At 57.9% G+C, this 21,155-nt stretch overlaps 2 protein-coding genes and 1 long non-coding RNA gene across 3 annotated transcripts; 2 read left to right on the top strand and 1 right to left on the bottom strand.

Moving 5' to 3' along the window:
- The first annotated feature begins 5,762 nt into the window (after positions 1-5,762).
- On the top strand, positions 5,763-8,215 carry TMED4 (transmembrane p24 trafficking protein 4). Its single transcript, XM_046020950.1, has 5 exons — positions 5,763-5,961; positions 6,080-6,180; positions 6,330-6,455; positions 6,680-6,826; positions 7,195-8,215. The coding sequence occupies exons 1-5, from the start codon at positions 5,778-5,780 to the stop codon at positions 7,342-7,344; spliced, it is 708 nt and encodes a 235-aa protein (XP_045876906.1). The 5' UTR covers positions 5,763-5,777; the 3' UTR covers positions 7,345-8,215.
- On the bottom strand, positions 7,493-9,985 carry LOC123951863. The gene is made up of 2 exons (XR_006820526.1): positions 9,760-9,985; positions 7,493-9,390 (listed from the first exon to the last, which is right to left on the bottom strand). It is a non-coding gene; the product is annotated as an uncharacterized LOC123951863 (long non-coding RNA).
- Positions 9,986-10,097: 112 nt separating this feature from the next.
- Positions 10,098-19,110, top strand: DDX56 (DEAD-box helicase 56). Its single transcript, XM_046020388.1, has 14 exons — positions 10,098-10,177; positions 10,263-10,424; positions 10,881-11,041; positions 11,192-11,362; positions 11,440-11,530; positions 12,025-12,269; positions 12,574-12,693; positions 13,245-13,358; positions 13,436-13,527; positions 14,373-14,446; positions 14,586-14,675; positions 14,993-15,098; positions 16,084-16,154; positions 16,570-19,110. Exons 1-14 carry the CDS (start codon positions 10,118-10,120, stop codon positions 16,645-16,647), a joined length of 1,635 nt encoding a protein of 544 aa, XP_045876344.1. The 5' UTR covers positions 10,098-10,117; the 3' UTR covers positions 16,648-19,110.
- The last annotated feature ends 2,045 nt before the right edge of the window (positions 19,111-21,155 follow it).

Below are 21,155 nucleotides of genomic sequence, written 5' to 3'. Positions count from 1 at the left end.
AGCAATTGACAGCCACTGGAATCCAGAAAACAGAATGGTGGAAGCGCTGCTTCAGGGTTTGAATTCTATGTTATGAAATAGGGGCCATATTCACATAGCTCAGAAATCAGTAGCGTATTACAAGGTCTGCTTTGCAAAGTCTCCCTGGCCCCCTGTTACCATCCACTTCTTTATCTCCTGGCTTGCCAGACCCCATTGCTGCTGGGAGCAGCTCTGTTTGTCGGATTCAGGGGCAGTCAGGTGGGGTAGACAGCAGACGTGAAGGGAGTGCAGGTACATGGGTCACGGCCATGTAGCAACCAGGAAAGAATTATTTATTTTAGCCAGTACAGCCATACTGCCGAATACTCGCGTTACTCTAAGTAACCACTGACGTTTTCCAGCTACTGCACACTTGCTTTCTTAACTTAGTAATGCATGCCGGATATCTTCCTGTAACCAAGCCTCATGTCTGTCGGGTTCCCAGGGAGGGAAAATGGGGGCCTGCGTAGCCTCCCTGCACTGCCCTGCATTGGGCTGAGCAAGCCACAGGTCCAGGCCAGGTTCCCATGGAGGGGAAAGCCCTCCACCTCCCCGGGGAGGAGCAGAGCGTGCAGACTCGGCAGCGGGAGGGGTGTGTGACGCGGGTCTTTGCAGTCATTCTGATGTAGGAAAGACTGTTAGTGTTTGAAGCCAATGGCCAAGAAGGAATTCTTGAGATGTCTTTGGTACCAAAGGTGATTTTATGAAAGCAAGGGAAAGGACCCGTGCGCAGAAAGAGCTGCAGTGGGGTGAGAAGTAACCCATTATATACTTTCAAATTGGGAGGGGGTTAGGGACAGCGTGAGTCTCCAAGGAATTTAGAAGCAAGGTTTCCAGGACCTTGAGAATCTAGTTATTGTTAGGAAAAGGTCCTTTATTACCATCTAATAAAACCATAGTCATGAGACCCTTCAGATACACGTCCATGGGCCATATGCTTGGGGGATGATTACTAACATGTATCTTGGGTTTAGAGATAAAGGGAAGTTCCCAAAGGAATTTTTATACGTTACGGTAGACTTTACAGGATTCTGGCAATTGGACCTAAGGTTGCCTTTGGCCCTTAGAAAAGTGTCAGCACTGAGGCAGTTGAGTCCCTAGAGGAAGGTCACTCTGCCTGTTTCAAGGACTTATCAGTGGGCTGCATGTAGCCAGGAAATTAATAATTTTTCTTCTGCCTTTGTTTCCGACATGAGTTCTAGCACACCAAAACCCAGGGGCGGCTACATGCCTTGTGTAGTACTGCACATCTCTGGTCCTTTCTCGCCAGCTCAGTTTTTAAGTACATTTCCCCCACGTTTGTTTTTCCTCTTGACTTAAGTGTTTGGGAGGTAGAAGCCAATTGCTCCATATTCTGGATTTACCTTGTTATTTCCTCATGGCGTACTTGAACTTCCTGTGAACTGCAAGATGAGACAAAAGACCTGATTTAGGTTGAACATTACTTACAACAGCATTCTGATCCGCTGATCCAGCGACAGTCCTGTTCTTTTACAGTGGTCATCCGCTGCCTGGACAGGATCCGAATTTTAAAATCTGAGTCAGACCATGTCATTCCTCATTCAGAATCCCCTAAGACTAGTTTGCCAAGGTCCTTAAAGTGCCCTAAGAGGCCATCCCAACTCTCCCACCCCCCCAGTTAGGACCTCATTTCCTCCTGCTTCCCTCCCATGCTGTGCCTCCTGCTACACTGGCCTCCTTGACCTTATCCAACTCATGCCAGCTCTTTCTTCAGGTAGCCACGTGACCTGCCCTCCAGGACCTCTCTCACAGGATGCCTTCTTGATGAGCTTTCTTTGGCCACTCCGCTCTACCCCACCCCGCTTCTAACCAGACGTTCCCTTTGTTGGTCTCCATAACTAATTACCAGAAACGGGATGGGTGAAAGCAACAGAAATTTATTCTCTTACACTTCTAGAGAGTAGAAGTCCAAAATCCAGATGTCAGCTAAGTCGTGTTCCCTCCAGGGACTCTGGGAGAGATGATCTTGCATGTCTCCCAGTTTCTGGCTGATCCAGGCATTCCCAGCTTGTGGCTGCAGTGTCTGGCTCTGTGCTGCGTGGCAAGTCCTTTTATCCGTGCAGCTCGCTCTTCTAAGCCTCCACAGTTTAGTGACTGGCACCTTGTGGGACAGCCCTCCAGAACTGTTTTCATGTACAGATCGGAAACTCTCTATCCATTAGACAACCCCCCTCCCTCAGCACCATCTTACTCTCTGTAGCTACGAATTTGACTGCTTTAGATGCCGTCTTGTTTGTAAGTGGAATCATGCACTATTTGTTTTTTGTGACAGGCATATTTCCCTTAGCACGCTGACCTCAGGGTTTATCTGTGCTGTGGCTTGGTGTGGGATTTCCTTCCCACGGAAGGCTGAATTTTCAAGGCTGAATGGTAATGCAGTGGTGCATTTGTGCCCCTTCCAGTCTCTTTTCTGTTCATCCATCGATAGACGTTTGGGTGCTTCCATTCTTGGCCGCTGTGCATAGTGCTTCTGTAAGTGTGGGCACGCAAGTGTCTTTTCGAGGTCCTGTCTTCAGACTTTTAGAGCTCTACCAGGCAGTGGAATGATTGGGTCATATGGTAATTGTAGTTTTAACTTCTCGAGGCACCTCCATGTTATTTGCCATAGTGGTTGCACCATTTATGGTGCCACCCACAGCTCCCGAGGTTCTGATTTCTCCACATGCTCACCGATAGTTATTTTCTCTTTGCATTTTACAGCAGCCACTCTGTGGGTGTGTGGTGTGTCTGTGTCTCTTACAAAGACCCTGGTCACTGGATTTAGGGCCCAGGATAATCCAGGATTATCACATCAGGTCCTTAATTACATTTGGGAAGACCCCAAGGCAGGTCACATTCACCGGTTCCAGGGATTTCAGTGTTGATCCTTTGTCTTTGGGGTGGGGGCACCATTCAACCCACTACATTCCCTAACCTCTTCCCTGCTTCATTTTTCTCCTTGACATCTTCTCCCTCTGGCATGCTATAGAGTATGTATTGAAGGGTGATAACCAAAATAAACCCATGAGGACAAGGATTTTTGTGTTTTGTTCACCATTTTGTCCCCAGGGTTTAAAACACCGGCACAGTAGCTGCTCATAGATATTGGCTGAATGAAGGGGCAGCTGGCTTAGGTAACGTTGGCAGAAATTGCCCACCATCTTTGAGGAGAAAAGTTTTCAGGCCTGGGGATTTCAATTACCTAACATAGGTATTTCCTGTGAGTAATGCAATCTCTTTAAGATTACCCATCAATCAGGACAAATTTTAGGGTCCTCTTGAAAGAAAAAAAGCAACAAAATTAGAACTATGAATACCATTTCTCACCAAAGTGAATCAAGATTCTTTAGGTAAAAAGCCGACTTTTAAAAAAGATTTTATTTATTTATTAGAACAAATTCAGAGAGAGAGCATGAGCAGGGGGAGGGGCAGAGGGAGAAGCAGACTCCCCACTGACCAGGGAGCCCTAGCAAGGCCCCCAGGATCATGACCTGAGCCAGTGGCAGGCGCCCAACTGAGTGAGCCACCCAGGCACCAAATGGCAGATTTTGTGTGTAGGGCGGGCAGTGTGCAAAGTGGAAAGCAAGGTAGCCACTAAGGACTACCAGAGTTGTGTTAAAAGGGCGCAGAGCACTTGGACATCTTACGAGATGATCTGAACATTGAAAAGGGGTAATGATTGTAATGTATGCAGACACATTCAGTTTTACTGCAAATCCTCCCTGGTTGTGGATCTAATGGTTTACAGGATACAGCAGTGACAGAGATACATGTGAAATGACATGTTAAGATACAACCCCCCCAGTCCGGAACGTGGATTCTACTGGTCTGGTGATCTGGGTTCCTTAGTAGGAAATGGCACCATCAGCATCAACAACAGATTGAGGAGCTGTGTCCCTGAACGGCTTGACTTTACCTTGTTTGGACCCTGATTAAGCAATCTGAAGTTTTTTGGGACAACGAGGAGAAAATGAACATATGCTAAGTGTTAGGTGACATTAACAGTAGAACTGTTTAACTTTGTTGGATGTGAAACTGGTATTTTTAAAAAGTCCTTGTCTGTTAGAGACACAAGTATTTTTAGGTGACATGATGTATTTTTTTTTTTTCTGGACATACATCATTTCTGGACACAGTTTCATATACTTCAGGGAAAACACGCCAAAAGAAATGAAACAAGGCAGGCAACTGATTTTCGTTGAAGGCTGGTGATGAGTATATCAAAGTTCATTGTAACTATTCCCTCTTTATGTGTGTTTGGAAATTCTCTTTATAAAAAATTTTAAGGTCTTCAACCAAGCTCTGCTGTGATTGTATGCCCAGTAACAATGTCCTGGCTCGGTGTACGTCTTCCTTCATCCCAGAGAAGGGGGTGCTGTAACTAGGAGAGACAAACACACCCATAACCCTACTCATTCTGTTTCCCTCATTCTCGTCCTCCGTTTCTTTTTAGCCCAGTTTCAGTCTCATTTTGCAGCGCTTACTGCAACGGAAGCAGGGGGTGGAGGGGCTGCAACAGCGCACGAGTCCAGTCAGTAAACCCAAGCCCGTCCCTCAGATCTGATCAGATCGCAGAAGGTGGCCAAAGATTATTTATTGGCCTTTCCATTAGAAGGAAGTGAGCTAAATGCCTGTATTTAAAAATCACGGAGTTTCATGCCAAACCCTAATGTCCAGCTTCTGAAGAAGAGGGCTTTCAACAGAGGCTTTGGGTCCTCACACAGGACTACTGGGGAAGCTTCCCTTTTAAATGACTTTCTTTGATCCCCCAGGGTATGTGTTGGCTCAGAACCAGAACTTACAGGATACACAGCAGCGCACACAACACCAGCCCTGCCCAGAGCCCCGCTACAGGGTTTTTCTGCAAGGACGGCTCTCAGCATAGGCACGCTGCACCTCCCAGGGCCCCCATCCTCAGCCCTCACCTAGGACACAGAGACTAGTTCAGTCTGACAGGCTGGGAGAAAACCGCGGGGCCTGCGGGGACAGAATAAGACGGACGCGACCACAGGCCCCGCCTTGCAGAGTCTAGTAAAAACTTGAGTAAGGGACCCTTTTCCTCATTAGTCCCCGTGCCACGCCCACCACATCTCCTTTACCATCAGTGCGGTACCTGGCACCCCCCCCCCCGCCCCGCACCCTCCCACGCAAGGGTCAGGAAATCCCAGCACAACAGCTGGGTCAGAAGTCACGCGTGGCGGTAACCACTCCGAGTGACACAGCCCTACCAGCTCGGGCAGCCCCCCGCCCCGCCTTCCGCGCGGGACCCCGCCTCTCCAGGCTCCTTGCCAAGTGCTGGACCCGACGCCTCCACGCTCCCTTCACCGCCTGGGACCCCTCCTCCCCACGTTCCTTCCCCACGCCCCATTCCTTGGATGGGACCTCTCGTGTCCCCGCCCTGTCCCCCGCGCTGGACCCCACGCCCCGTCTCCAATGAGAGACCCCCACCACGTCCCGCCCGCGGAGGAGCGGATCGCGAGCTAACAGAAGCCCCCTGAGCCCGGCTGCGCAACCTCTCCCGGAAGCAGGGCGCAGGCTTGCGCATGCGCGCAGTGGGAAGGAAGCGCGCAGGTAGGTGTCCGACAAAGTATCGTCTCCCGCAAAGCGACAAAGGGATCCCAGAGTCCTTCGCATGCGTACTCTCTTCTCGGCCAGGCCGACGGGCGGAGCCAGATGAACGCAGGGCGAGCGTCGCGGCGCATGCGCCTCTGCGCTCGGCTCTGTGGCGTCGGCCGCACTGGGGCGCAGGCGCGCGCATGCGCGACGGGCCGAGGGCGCGCGTTGGCAGGTGTCGGGGCGGGTGGCGGCGGGCGATGGGACGACCGGCGCTGCTGCTGCTCGCGCTGTGCGCAGCCGGCGCCCGGGGGCTCTACTTCCACATCGGCGAGACCGAGAAGCGCTGCTTCATTGAGGAGATCCCCGACGAGACCATGGTCATCGGTCAGGCGGGGCGAGGGAGGACAGGGCCCTGTGTGTCCCGAGACGCGGCCACGGCGCCCCGCGGACTGTGGGAGCCGGCCGGAGCAGGCGGGTCGTGACGGCTGTGTCTGCTCCGCAGGGAACTACCGCACCCAGATGTGGGACAAGCAGAAGGAGGTCTTCCTGCCCTCGACCCCTGGCCTGGGCATGCATGTGGAGGTGAAGGATCCTGAAGGCAAGGTAGGGCCATCGCTGGTGGTGCTCGGTCTGTGGCACAGGCGCTCTGCAGCCTCCACGAGGGCACGCTTCCCCGACTTCTCTGGGCCGTGCAGGGCTCCGAGGACAGGGCAGCGTTCAGGTGGGGGCTGTCATGGTGTGTCCCGTTGCAGGTGGTGCTGTCCCGGCAGTACGGCTCCGAGGGCCGCTTCACCTTCACCTCCCACACACCCGGTGACCATCAGATCTGCCTGCACTCGAACTCCACCAGGATGGCTCTCTTCGCTGGCGGCAGACTGGTAAGAGGATTGCCTCTTTGGCCAGAGCTCAGAATCTTTCCCGATTCTGCTGAGTTCTGACTTAGTGGCCACCATCATTTGGGACACTTTGGGGTACAGTCACAGAGATAGGTGTTGCATTTCTGTCCCACGGCTAGGGACGAGAATAGGTTGCCCAACCTGTAACGGAGAATCCGAGGGTTTCCGACCTTGGGGCTTTGGGGCTCCATCCCGTGTCTTTCTAGCGCGTGCACCTGGACATCCAGGTTGGGGAGCATGCCAACAACTATCCTGAGATTGCTGCCAAGGACAAACTGACAGAGCTCCAGCTCCGAGCCCGCCAGCTGCTTGATCAGGTGGAACAGATCCAGAAGGAGCAGGATTACCAGAGGGTGAGCATGCGTATGACTGTATTCGGACATGGCAGATGACCTTTGTGCCTGCCATGCCCCCTGAAGTTTCTGTTTAAGGCCTTCCCCGCTTGGGAGCTCACTGTTCATAGAATGGGGTGGAGGGTGTCCGTGTACCTGGCCGCTTCCAAGCTTTGCAGACTGAAGTGCATCAAGCACAGCTCCCAGCCTGGCAGAGCTGGTTGTGGACGGGCGCGTGGCACTCTCCCGGGGCACTCTCCGTGGAATCCGAGTCAGCGTCTCAGGAGGCATTTGGTCCTAAAGCTGAATTTCACACAGCAGGGAAGGGCCTCACAACAGCGGGGACCATCTGTCCCGCACATTTAATCCCGGCCTGTTGTCCTACACAGTATCGTGAAGAGCGCTTCCGTCTCACCAGCGAGAGCACCAACCAGAGGGTCCTGTGGTGGTCAATTGCTCAGACGGTCATTCTCATCCTCACTGGAATCTGGCAGATGCGTCACCTCAAAAGCTTCTTTGAGGCCAAGAAGCTGGTGTAGTATCTTCTCCGTATGATCCCTCCCCTTCATCTCGATTATTTGGTACTTTCCCCACCCAATACCTTATCCACCTGGATTTTGAGGGAAAGAAAATGAAGAAAGAATACAAGCCACATTGGTTCCATGGCAGCAAAACACTCACATCAGCCACTCGCTCACACTGGTTCTCAAGGACCCAGGACATTGGTCCAGGTTTTCAAAGGTCTGTTTTGGGGTTTGTTCAGAATTGAAACTGACCCCGGACGGAGTCTGGCTTGTTTCACCTGCAGTGATTCCCCTCCTCCTCTTACAAAAAGAGCAAGTGAAAAAAAGTCTCTGCTGTTCCTTTAACTTCTCTCTTTACGTCTACTTAGGCAGTAGGCGGCTGAAACGCCCCACCAGGGAGGCCCTTTCTCACTGTCCCTCGTGAGTCCTGGGTTTGCTCAGTGGCTTTGTGAATGTAAATAAGGGGCAGAGGCCTCAGAAGATTAAAATGTTTTTCTATATATTAGAACTATTTTTTGATAAATTATATATATTTTACTTCCTAGTTGAAGTGTTCCTGCCTGTGTGTGACTAGCTGAAAACACCAGTGTGGCCTCGTCTGCATTCTGTGTACCTGTACGTCTCTGCTAAGGGCCACAGCAGCTCGCAGACACCACAGGTGCTCTCAGGGCCTTCCGAGAGGGCTGAGCAGGGACTTCCTGGGACACCCAGGATTTCCATCCCGCGGGGCCCCAGAGTGAGGTGGTGGCGGAACTAGCACAGGCAGGGCCCTCCTCCCCTCCCTCTTCTCTTCACTTTTATTTAAGCTGTGCTAAATGTTTCCTCACAGGAACCACAATTGGTTCTTCATACAGATTTTTCCAGTGAAATAAAATGTGTTGTAGTAGCTGTGTTTGAAGTGAACTAAGAGGCTGTGGGCAGACGGGAAGCACAGAGTGGGGTGGAAGAGAGGCCCCAGCCTCGCGGGCTACCATGCTGACCTGCAGTGGGTGGGACGTCCGCAGGGGGGCTCATGCTGCCAGGGTTTGGCCTGTCTGGCACCCATAGGTGTGGGAACAGTCGAGCGGTTGCTTGGCCACTCACAGAGATCACCCTTGAGGGCCCGCCAGCAGGGAATCATGTGAGGAGATGAAGCACCTGTTTCTCAGCCCCTAGACTTACACTGAAGCATCTTAGTACACTGCGCGTCTGCTGTATTAAACCCAGCTGCCCTCGCTTCTCCAGGGTTTTGTCATCGGTATTAGTACACATTGCTTATGTGACCTACAGAGCAAAATCTTTTTCTCCATGTTCTAAACTGCTCTGTATATGTACCTATTTTTACCCATAAAAATACATGCAAGTTTGTTTCTAGGCTCTGTCATTTAATATTTCGTATTTTAAAAACCAAGTGTTCCTCATATGTCTCATTCTGGATGGCTAACGGTCCAGCGAGGTGAAATTACTGTAACTGACTTCTCTAAAGCTGGGTATTGAGAATGGTTTTCAGTTTTCTCCCGTTAGAATGAACCCAGAGAAAATGAGATGGTTAGCCACGTGGGCCTCTGGCCTGAGCTTCCCGGGAAGTACAGGACAGGTCAGGAAGGGAACATGTCTCAGCCACCGGGGCTGTTCTGGTGGGCTATGGGAGGGCAGGCAACCCTGCAGCCTTTGGTGGTCTGTCCAGCTCTAGGTACAAGTCAGTGCACCTTGATTCTGCCAGTAGCTCAGCGAGGTCCAAGTTTCCCCTGTGAAAGTCTGATGGGAAGGGGCGTTTGTCCTACTGCTGGGGCAGGTAGGAATGGATGGCGGGAGGATGGACCAGCAGGTGGCGGCTGTGGGGAGGACTTCCAGGCTGCCGTGTGACATCCACAGATACCCCATGGTCTGGAAAAGTTGCGTTTAGAAACCAGCTTGGCTACGTTCAGGTAATTCTGTTATTCCTCCCCATACTACCCTAGTTCTGTTCTGTATTCTTGCTTGCTTAGACTGTACGACATCCTTCCCGCAAAACACGCGCGTGGGGGGCGAGGCCTCGTCTGCGGCTCTGGGCAAAAGGGCGCGAAGGTTGCTCCCGTCTGCCTGTAAGACAGATGGTCTTGGATTAGGCGGGCGAGCGCAGGGTTATCTCCAGGTTCATTAGAAGTGGCGGCCAGGGGTCACCGTGCTGGGACGTGAGGACTCCGGCCTCCGGCGCTGGCACGGAGGAAGAAGTGGGGCACAGGCAACGGGGAAGGCGAGGAAGGAAGCGTCCCTCCGGGTCTCCAGGAGGACAGCAGCCCCGGGAGACCTTGCAGGGCAGCGGCGGAAGCACAGTAGAGGAGCTGGGCCGCTTCGTGCCGCTGAGCCCGTGGTGACCGGCTAGGCCGCGACAGCTAGCCGACACAGCTGGGGACCGAGTCGTTAGCTACGCGGCTCGGGTGGCCCACGGGCAGCCACAGGCCAACCCACCTCCGTCTCTCGACCTCCGTGCGCCCGTGCCCTCGGGCCGCATGCTGGCACCCCCAGGTCCGGCCCACCGGGCCCCGCACGTCGTAGGTCACCTCAAGAGTCGCAGACGGAAGCGCCGTGAGGCAAGGGAGAGTCGTGAGCAAGCCCTGTGCCCGAGAGGCCGCGACGACCCCGACTCACCCGAGACCATGGGCTAGCGCACCTGCGCAGCCACACAGCCCCGCGGGCCGCCGGAAGCCCATCTCCAGCCCTTCCGGGAGGGGGCGGTGCCCGCGAAGCTGATTGGTGGCGGCGCCCCACGCGCCGTCGCGCCCTTCCTGCCGTGCGCGCGTGCGCGCTGTTCCCGCAGAGCCGCGGCATGGCGGACCCGGAGGCGTTGGGTTTCGAGCACATGGGCCTCGACCCCCGGCTCCTGCAGGTACCGGGGAAGGCTGAGGGGCTGGGCCAGCGGGGCTGGGGGCGGCGGGGGGGCGGCGTGCTGAGCCGCGCTTTGTGTCTCCTAGGCCGTCGCCGACCTGGGCTGGTCGCGACCCACGCTGATCCAGGAGAAGGCCATCCCGCTGGCCCTGGAGGGGAAGGACTTGCTGGCGCGGGCCCGCACGGGCTCGGGGAAGACGGCCGCGTACGCTCTTCCCGCGCTGCAGCTGCTGCTCCACAAGAAGGCGGTGGGTCGCGGCGGCGGGGTGGGGGGCCCTGGGCTCCCGAAGGCCGGCCCGGGGTGCCGCTGTGCTCCGCGCTCTGGCTGCAGTTCGGGTCGCCGGGCCCTGGCCCGGGCGCTGCTGTCATCCTTCTGTGCGTTTTATCGAGCGCATTCCTTTGTCTTCACCTGCTGTAAGAAGCGGGAGCTTCTCTCAGTCCTGCTTGTGGGGTTCAGGGGACCGTGCAGCGCTCTGGCTGCTGTATGTTCAATAACGTGCCAACCACGGAGTGTCGTCCTTTGAGGGTCAGTGCGCGGGGAAGGAGCTCTCTGTTCCGCCCTCCTGTCCTGGGGAGGGTGGCCGCCAGTGAGAGTTGGTTAGAACACAGCTAGGTCGTGTGGAAGACCCCAGTACTGGGTCAGACTGCGGGGGTCAGGTGGCCCTGAGGATGCGGGCTGAAGCCTGTCATTTGTGCTCTTGCAGACGGGCCCTGCAATAGAACAGGCTGTGAGAGGGCTTGTCCTGGTGCCCACCAAGGAGCTGGCACGCCAGGCCCGGTCCATGATCCAGCAGCTGGCTGCTTACTGCGCTCGAGACATCCGGGTGGCTGACGTCTCAGCTGCTGAGGACACTGCCTCTCAGAGGTGGGTGAGAGCCCCAGGGCTGTGGAGGAGTGAGCCTGTGCGGGAATGTGGGGTTGGGTTTGCTGGGTTGGTGTGCAGCAAACAGGGCCGGCTGGGGTGAGGCGTGGTTGGCTGCATACTCCCCAACACGGAGTTGCTGCCCACCTGCAGAGCCGTGCTGATGGAGAAGCCCGACATCGTCGTGGGGACCCCATCGCGCATCTTGAACCACTTGCAGCAGGCCAGTTTGGTCCTGCGAGACTCCCTGGAGCTGCTGGTGCTGGATGAGGCCGACCTTCTCTTCTCCTTCGGCTTCGAGGAGGAACTCAAGAGTCTGCTCTGGTGAGGAAAGGGTGTGTGCGGCCGGGACTGACCCTAGGGCCTGGAGCTGGAGGCTGACGGGCTCTGTTTGGTTCTAGTCACCTGCCCCGGATTTACCAGGCATTTCTGATGTCAGCTACCTTTAACGAGGACGTGCAAGCACTCAAGGAGCTGGTACTCCATAATCCAGTAAGCATCTGGTGTCTAGGATGTGACATTTGCTGCTCAAAGGAGTCCTCTGGTATTTCGGGTGGGACACTCGTTAGCGGGTTAGCCCCCTGGTCCTGAGGCACCAGAAGCTGGTGGTCCTCAGCACGCCCCATCTGCTAGTCTGCAGTCGCTACGTCATTGCAGGTGTTTGCTGGGGGTGGTCCAGACACGCTCACCTGAAGGCAGGAGCAGGGACCCTTGAGACTCAGAAGGGCTGCTTTGAGCAGCACGGCCAAAACTTGGTTCTTCTGAGAGCTTGTTGCTGTAGGGCCATGTCCTCACTTTCCGTGTGTTCTCTCTTCTGTGCCCACAACACCTCGTAATCTCACGTCCTCTGCATAGTGCACGGCTGGGGCGCGTTGAGTTGTCACGTCCACCAGTGGGAGGGGACGCGGGCTGCCCTGCTTTGAGCCAGCAACTTGGGGCTCTTCTGTCTCCTTCTCTTTCCTGACCGCAGGGCACTTTCCCTGCAGGTGACTCTCAAGCTGCAGGAGTCCCAGCTGCCGGGGCCAGACCAGCTGCGGCAGTTCCAGGTGGTCTGCCAGACAGAGGAAGATAAGTTTCTGCTGCTGTATGCCCTGCTCAAGCTGTCGCTGGTCCGCGGCAAGTCCCTGCTCTTTGTCAACACTCTGGAGCGTAGTTACCGGCTGCGCCTGTTCCTGGAGCAGTTCAGCATCCCCGCCTGCGTGCTCAACGGGGAGCTCCCGCTGTGCTCCAGGTGCGGGGCCAGGTCCCTCAGCTGAGACTCGGGATGGGGAGATGGGGTGGGGTGGGGTGGGAGGGTGCGCCTGTGTCTTCAGCGGGAAGTGGAGGCCAGGCTGTGGGCTTGACCGACTCACTGAGTGTCTGTGTCACGGCTCTGAGATTTCCGCTGTTGCTTCATCTTCAGCTGAGGAGCTGAGGCGTGACGGTTACGCAGGAGAAGAGGGAAGAGTCTGGACGGCGGTTGTGATGATGTCGGGGGTGGGAGGGGGCCCCCGACTGGCTCTGGGGCTGAGGCTTCCTCTGCTCTTGGGCCGTAGGTGCCATATCATCTCCCAGTTCAACCAGGGCTTCTACGACTGTGTCATAGCGACCGACGCTGAAGTCCTGGGGGCCCCCGTCAAGGGCAAGCGTCGGGGCCGAGGATCCAAGGGGGACAGGTGAGTCCCTTCCATGGTGCACTGCAGGACCTGTTTCTCAGCCTTTCAGAAGGTGGTGAAACTGGAGTCCTGAGCAAGGCGTCCTGCTTTGGGGTCTGGCTGCTGGTGGGGGCCCTCGCTCGGCTGCCAGGTTCTGGAGAAGAGCGAAGGGTGTGCGTCCACGTACTCTGGGGCAGTAGGAAGGGCTGACCCTAGTGGGTTGTCGGGTCATCGTGCAGCTTGTACTGGGCATACAGCTGTGACGTGTGAGAGGAGGTTTCCAAAGGGATTGGGAACCCAGCGTCTGCCCAGCAGGCTGTTTGGGGGTGGTTGTCGGGTTGTCCCGTGTTGCGGTGAGTTCTGTCCTTCCCGCGGCACTGAGGTCAGGGCGAGGGCTCAGCCACCCCTGCTACGCCAGCTTCTGACATAGTCCTGATTCCTGATTTTAGAGTTTTCAACCTGTTAGAGTTCTCTGATTTTCTATAAGGCTTTATTGAGTGATTTTACTCATCAGTGGCTTGAGATTGCTGACTTTGGTTGGGTCAGTCTGACGTTGGGCGGTCTCCCCACAGGGCCTCTGATCCGGAGGCAGGTGTGGCCCGGGGCATAGACTTCCATCACGTGTCTGCTGTGCTCAACTTTGACCTGCCGCCCACCCCTGAGGCTTACATCCATCGAGCTGGAAGGTGGGAGAGCTGGGGCGTGGTGGGCAGGCACTGGGACTTGGGGCCAGAGATTTAGGCTGGGCGGTCTGTTCTCGCAGGACCGCGCGTGCCAACAACCCGGGCATGGTTTTGACCTTCGTGCTGCCTACTGAGCAGCCTCACTTGCACACGATCGAGGAGCTTCTCGGAGGTAAGAACCTTGCGCTCTCTTCCCGTGACGCCTCAGGCCCAGCGGCGGTGATGGCAGCACCTCCCGCCCGGCCCCGCCGTGTACCTCCTTCCTGCTCCATCCTCATCCCGCCCTGGGTGGCAGGCAGGGTCCCCCGAGATGCTTAAGCCAAGGTCCAGACTCAAGGTGGGGCAGAAGAACCAAGGGAGGGGAGAGGGGGTCTTGGGAGATGGGGCTGGTGGTGTCTCAGGAGGGGACCTGGGGGAGGGAGCTCATCGGGCGGCAGGGGGTCCTTCTCTGATTCCCAAGTTGCCAGGCCCAAGCCTGGGCACCCCCCAGGCCTTCTGGAGGCGACGCTGCGGCTGTGCAGCTGGCGCTGTTCCAGGCTGTGAGCAGCGGCTGACAGAGGAGGCGTGGGGAGGGCTGTCCGCCAGCCAGGAGGCTCCCCAGAGGGGCCTTGTTCCTGCCTGTGTTGGGGTTCTGGGACAGACAATGTGGGCTCGTGCAGGCGGGGGGTCCGGGGCTCTGGCTGGTGGGAGCGTGAGGGCTACTTCTACGTTGAGACTCCACTCTGTTGCTAATGTTGAGCGTCCAGAGTGGCTATGGGGGAGGAGGGTGGGGAGGTGGGCAGGTGGCGAGGCTGCTGTGACAGGCACCCAGGGTCCAAGAGGCTACCCCGGCACAGTGTGCTGGACCAGCTGTTGTGGGCTGTCTACGGGACTCGGGCGTCTCCTCGCAGGGAACGTGTTGGCTGGGTGCCGGGCTGCTTCGTCCTCGGGAAGGGCTGGGTGCTCTGAGCAGATGGCCTCTGGCAGACCCGTCACAAACCTTCAGGGGTCCCTCACTGCTGTGCTCTCTCTCCACAGAGAACGGGGCCCCTGTCCTGCTTCCCTACCAGTTCCGCATGGAGGAGATTGAGGGCTTCCGCTATCGCTGCCGGGTGAGCGGGGTCTGTGGTTGTGCGGGGTGGGCGAGTTCCCCCGGTTAGGCCCCTGCCACTGAGCACTGAGGCAGGCAGAAGGGAGGACAGGGCCGTGCCCTGTCCCCTTGCCATCCTGACCTTTGGTGTGTACGCCCAGGACGCCATGCGCTCAGTGACCAAACAGGCCATTCGAGAGGCAAGGCTGAAGGAGATCAAGGAGGAGCTTCTGCACTCGGAGAGGCTCAAGGTGAGGCTTGGCGTCCGTGAAGACACATGACCTCCCCGTGGAGTGTGTCCTTGGGATACGTTGTCATGGGGAGGGCACCCTGGGGATCTGCTAGGCGAACGCACGCACTTGGGGGAGGTGACCCGCATGGGCCCTGTGTGGAGAGCGTGTGGGGTGCGGCTGCCTCGCAGGAAGGGCAGTGTCCCCGCAGACGTGCTGCCTGAGGGAGGTGGGAGACCAGCGCTGTGGCAGCTCCGGGAGGGCATGGCACACCCACTCAGAGGCCCCGCAGAGCCACAGAAGGCAGACTGACCCTGCCGTGTGCCCATCCCCCATAGACATACTTTGAAGACAACCCCCGGGACCTCCAGCTGCTGCGGCACGACCTGCCATTGCACCCTGCCGTGGTGAAGCCTCACCTGGGCCACGTCCCTGACTACCTGGGTAAGTGTGGGGGACCACTGTGTGGGCTGGGCTGAGGCGGGACCTCGGAGGCCGGGTGTCCGGCATGCGCGCAAGCACACACGGACACATCTGCTTAGATGTGGGCACGTTCCCCCTGCACCCGGGCAGATGGGAGCCCCCTCTGCTGCGGACGTGAGAAGCAGGTGGTGTGGGGATCCCCATGCTGTGGATGTGGGCAGAGTCTGCTTGGAGGCCAGGTGCCCGAGGGCAGGAGCCAGTAACAAGCCAGGCAGACAAGGAGGTGTGGAAGGGGGTGTCACGGGTGGGGCGCGGTGCCTCCCTGTCAGAGGACATGGAGCCAGTCACCAGGCAAAGATGGGGTGGTGCAGCTAGAGTCTGTCGGCCCTGGAGAGAACGGGCCTGTCAGCCACGTGGGGACCTGGGACCCCCTTTCTGCCTGGAGGGGCAAAGTCTCTGGCAGGAGTGTGAGGCCGGAGGGCCTCGAGGGTCAGGGTGAGTGGGGAGAGGGCAACCGTGGGGTGTGGAGGCATGTTGGGAGCCGGGGCCCTGCCTGAGGTCAGGTGGAGGTGAGGCCGGAGGCCAAGGGTCATGCCACAGGTGGCAGCAGTGACCATGTGGCTGTGGGTGTCGGAAGGCTGTGAGGGGAGAGGCCCATTGTGCCAGGTGAACTTGTAATTATGGGCCAGGTAGGGAGAAGTTACACAGAGATCGCTGTTGTATCTTAGTGGTGACTTTTTTTTTCTCAAAAACATGCATACTTTCTTTTTCTGCCACGTACTTACTGCGAGGGACTTAAGGGCAGCCAGGGAGGGATTCGGCACGGGTTTCTGTGGCCTCGCCCTGGCGGCGCCGTTCTTGCAGCCCTGGGCCCGTCAGAGGTGGGGCTGGTGTGCCAGGCGCTGGGTCGGAGCGGGGCTGCTCGCTGGGCGCTCGCTGGGCGCTCGCTGGAGGAGGGGTGGGCTGCGAGGGGATGTGGCCGCGACTGAGTCTGTGCCTCTTCTAGTTCCCCCTGCTCTGCGCGGCCTCGTGCACCCTCACAAGAAGCGGAAGAAGCTGGCCTCCAGGAAGGTCAAGGTACGTGTGCCGGGGCCTTGGCGGTGCCGCAGGGCTTCCCTCCTCCCTCCTCCTTTGTCATCACGGTGCGTGAGCCCCTTGCCTTTGGGAGGAATGAGCAAGGCCCCAGACCTGGCCCCAGACTCTTGGGGTGAGGGGGGACGTCGTAAGGGTCAGACACTCGCTGGGCCAGCCCCAGGCAGTTTCAAGAACACAGGATGGTTTGCTTTTCTGTCCTCACTGCCTGACCTGTGCTCCAGGCAGTGGGAAGAGGAAGGTGGTGTTTAGTGGGCCGCAGAGAGTGACCAGAGTGGCTTCTGTCCTTGGCTCGTGGCCTGCAGGGCCTTGTCAAAGGGCCACACCTCTCACCTCCCTGAGTCTATGTAGGCAGACAGACATCTGCTGCCCTCAGCTAACTTGCGGCTTTGCCCAGCAGAAGGCCAAGACCCAGAATCCCCTGCGCAGTTTCCGACATCGGAAGGAGAGACGCAGACCCACAGCCGTGCCTTCCTGAGGTCTGCGCAGCCTTGCCGTCTCCCGGCCCCGTCCAGGGCTGCGCACCGAGCTTCCCACCTGGCTGGACTGGATTCCGGGGAAGGCCCAGCCAGGCTGGCCTTGTGCTTCATGACAACAGATTCCAGCTGCCCTGAGTTGGGTTTCCTGCGAGCAGGAAGGGATGCTCATCCCTGCCCACCTTGGGAATTAAACTGCTTCCAGGAGGCCGGGCCTGGCTCTCTGCCTGCTGTGCATGGCGGCTGCCTGGCCAGCAGAGGTCACCTGTGAGGGGCTGCAGTGGCCCGTCCGGGTCCCTGGGCCAGCCCACTGCCGGCCAGATGTACCAGCTTCCCTCCCCTGCAGCTCAGAGAAGGTGGACCTGCCCAGCTAGGAGCCCCGTACCTCCACTTACAAATTTGGGCGCATCGTAAATTCAGCCTCTGCCCCCGAGCCGGGGGGCCTGGCTTCTGTCCTGCTCCCATGGGCACACATGTGCGTTCCCAGAGTGCGCATGCTGCTGGGCTGCGTGCGCCAGCTGTTGGGTGCTCCCCACTGAGCCAGCAGGTCCCCGCCTCCCCTCTGCAGCTCAGAAGGTGGATCTTCTTTCCACTGCTCCACTGCTGTCGGCTGGTGGGGGTCTCGAGGGGGGACGGAGTCCTGGTATCATCGTGGCAGGGGGAGGAGGCTGTGCCTCTGCTTCATCTGCGTGCGGTCCATACTTGGGGCGGGCAGGGTCTCGACGTTTCTGGTCTGGTCGTGTTTGAGGATTTTTGGGTACCTGCAGTTTGCGACGGGGCCGCTCAGGCGGGGCTTGGAGCCCCGGTGGGCCACTGGGGTTCCAGCAGGCCTGGAGTCACCAGGCTGCAGGGCTTCAGTCCACAGGGTGCTGTCCCACCTCCCAGATGGTTCTAGGCCCTCTGAGCCCGCCACTTCCAGTGCTCCTGGCCAGTGGGCTTGTGTCCCAGGACCAGCCTGGATGCAGATGCAGGAGCCTTGGGGGCCAAGGGAGCTGGTTCGGGCCTTTGTCCCCGCCTGGGGATGGAGCCGGGGCTGTATATCTGTCACCCTCAACAAGCCCCAGGAAAATTCCTTGGCACGCTGAGTGCATTGAGTGCAGGGGGCAGGTGAGGGCTGGTGGGTGGGCGTGACTTCAGGACGGTCCACTCTCTGCCCCCAAGAAAGTGTAGCCAGCATGGCTGGCTCTCTCACCAGCTGGTGGGGGCAGTGGAGAAAGTGGTGTGTCTCTGTGCCCAGACCTTGCAGAGGGAGGGTGTCCCGGGGCTCAGAAATCTCATCCAGTCCCCACCCCACCCTGAGGATAGGCCCTGCTGTGTCCCTTTACTTAATTTGTATATGGGGAAACTGAGGCTTCTAGGGACTTGTCCATCTGATGGATGCTCAAACCAGAGCGGGACAGACTCTGCATGGGAAGGGCACCCTGGGCCTGGGTGGGGTACGGTGTGGTGAGCCTGCTCGAAGCTCGAAGCAGAAGCTCCCCCAGGGAAGGCTGGCGGTGATCACCCCACCCCTTTGCAGCAGAGTCAAACCCACGCAGAAGCCTCAGCAGGTGCCACTATTCAGGCAGGCTAGGGGCTTTGGAGAATCAGGCCTTGGACACATCCAAGCTGTGGGCTCCACCGGCCGGGGCCTGCCAGGGGCTGGCGCTGAGCCCGGGCAGAAGGGGTGTGGGGTGCCCGCGCGGCGAGCACACAGACGGGGACTGGCTTGTACAAGTACAACAGGTGGGAGGGGGCCCAGCACATCTGAGGACGGAAGGAGTCAAAGGTGGTTGTCACCAAAATAGGGAAAAGCTAAAACACTGACTTGTGTCCGCGATAACGTGATGACGTGCTGATAATACAGCAGGTGAACGGGCAGGTGTTTTTTAAGCCGGGGAGCATCCCTATCAGATAGGCCAGCGGGTGATAACGGGCGGAAGAACACGGTGTTCCTGGGAACCTCTGGACCTGGAGCACGAAGCGCGCGGGTGCCCTGCCGGCAGCCGCACACCCCACATCTGCGGAGGACCCGGGACTTGGGAGCTCGCTGCGCCCCGCACTTTGGTCTCGGGGCAGCAGTAGGCAGGCGGGTGGAATCCATGTGAGGAGGCACCGCTGGCTTCCCCCGCTGGTAGGGAGCCGGGGTGTCCGTCCCTGCTGGGTGTGCCTGGAAAGCGAAGCTGTGCTCACCCGCTGGGGAGGGGGCGGGACCCCACTGGGCAGACACCCTTTCAGGACATCAGCTCGGGGTTCACCCATAAGTCTGTGGCCAAGCTGGGAGCACCATGCAAGCAGGCTTTCAGACGATGTGCTGGCCCAGCTGGGCTTTGAGTGAGGCCCCTCACTTGTCTCTGCTTCCCCCCCGGGGTCTCATCTGTGAGCAGGGTCAAGTGACCCACGCAAGTGTTCCTGTGTTGGGACATGCCGTGAGGTCAGGCAGCCCCAGCACCCCTGCAGGTGGCTGTGCCCAGAGTGCCCCTCATGTTGTGCACCCCAGTCAAAGGGGCCTGTCCCTAAGATGCGGGTCCCAGGCACCCCCTTGCCAGGGGAGGCCTTAATGCCTGCACACGTACTGCGTTCTGCAGGTTGGGAAGCTGAGGCTTGCAGAAAGCCAAGCCAGGCCAGTGCCACCTGGCTGGGACAGAGTGAAGCAGGCGCTCAGATCGTGGCTGCTGCTCTGGAACCCTAGGTGAGCAAGCACAACTCAGGCCCGTCCTTTCCCTTCTCCGAGCCTGGTCTGCATCATGACGTGTAGTGATGAAGAGTGTCAACTTTTTTTTTTTTATTAGAGATTTTATTTATTTATTAAGGAGATGGAGAGAGATCACAAGTAGGCAGAGAGGCAGGCAGAGGGAGAGGGAGAAGCAGGCTCCCCACTGAGCTGGGAGCTCAATGTGGGGCTCGATCCCAGGACTCTGGGATTGTGACCTGACTTAGAGGCAGCCGCTTAACCAACTGAGCCACCCAGGTGCCCCAAGAGGTCCCTTTTTAGCCCAAGTATAGTCTCATGCAGTATTTGTGAGACACTAAAAAATTATTCACTGTCTAAAATTGAGGTCTGGATGGGTGACCCGCTTCTTGTGTAAATTTGGATACACTCTTGCTGGCCCGAGGCTTTCTCCAAATCTTCCTGACCCCCTGCCTGGGCGGGCACCCTCTTTGTGTCCCTAATACTGCCTTGGTCCCACAAAGCTGGTCTCTGGGGCCTGCTCTCCCCGCCGGCCTGTGAGGCGTGCAGAGGCAGAGCTGAGCCAAGTGGCGTTGCTGGCCCAGCTGGGACTGGACCAAGGTCAAAGGTCAAGCTCTTCCCCGAGCCCATCCCTGTTCCCCGAGGCTCTTGACTGTTTCCAGTTCAAAGTGGAAGGAAAGGATATACTGACCAGGCTGGACTCTGCCCCGTGAAGCAGCAGCCTGAACACACCCTCTGTGTCACCTCTGTGACTCAGGGCAGAGACCGTGGGGCTGCCCCAGGCTGCATCTGGTTGCCAAGGCGGTTTGGTTTCTGGTGACGTCAGAGGCCCATCCCTTCCTACCCTCATCTGCTCCTGGACAGGGCGGTCCCTCTGCCTGGGGACCCCGCTTCAGACCTTCTCCAGGCTCCTGTGGGTCCTGCAGCTCCCCATCTGACTCACTGACCCCTGATAGGAAGTGCAGAGGCTGTGGCACCCCGAGGTACCACCCGGGGTGGACCGCCACAGATGGGCCCCTGTGAAGACAGCCCCCCCAGCTCTCAGGGCTGGAAGGAACATGAGAGCCACACGGTGCTTTGTTAGGTCGAGTGCAAGTGTCCAGGCTCAGCTTTGCAGACCTGGCCCCACTCGGCCCGGATGACTGGCTCTGATCCGACAGCCCCTGCCCGGTGGCCTGGCTTCTGTTTTAGCCATGCCTGCCTGCATCTAGTGTTGAGAGCTAAGGTCTCTGGTGGGTCCTGGAGGTGGGCCTGAGGTGCTTATGGAGACAGCAGTGAGGGACAGATTGTCCAGGCTGCCCACCTGCCCCATCTAGGGGGCCCTTGGGAGGGATCTGGGGTCTTGTCCATGGAGGGGTTCTATAAAGCCAACGGCTGGCTTCTGCTGGCCTCAGGCCTGGGTCGCCTACTCCATGGGCCTGCAGGCCCTTCCCCACCACAGCAGGGGCCTGGAGAAGCAGCAGCCTCCCAAGGTGCTTGTGGCTGCCGCACCAGGAAGCAGGAACAAAGGGCCAGACAGCCGGATGGACTGCTGCTGAGCCTCAAGGACAGACAGTCTCTGGTGTTCACTGAGATGTGTAGGTCAGGCCCTTATGTGTGTTAAGGATCCCTGTCCCCTGGAACCACGAACTTAGCCTCCAGGAGCAAAAGACACAGAGAACGCAGCAGGCCGAGTGCTGTGATGGCTGGGGCAGGGGGAGCCTTTTGGGGTCTGGGGTGGAGGTTGAGGCCCCCACCATCCTCCCACCGATGGAGGGTTTGGTATGAGTGGTGGAGGACAGGCAGGATTTGGGAAGCCTGGAGGGGCCTTGGAGTCGCAGCTGAGCTGGGAGGAGGGCA

Source organism: Meles meles, chromosome 10, assembly GCF_922984935.1.
Source record: "Meles meles chromosome 10, mMelMel3.1 paternal haplotype, whole genome shotgun sequence".
Classification (NCBI taxonomy): Eukaryota; Metazoa; Chordata; class Mammalia; order Carnivora; family Mustelidae; genus Meles; species Meles meles.
This window is presented reverse-complemented; position numbering and strand designations above follow the sequence as displayed.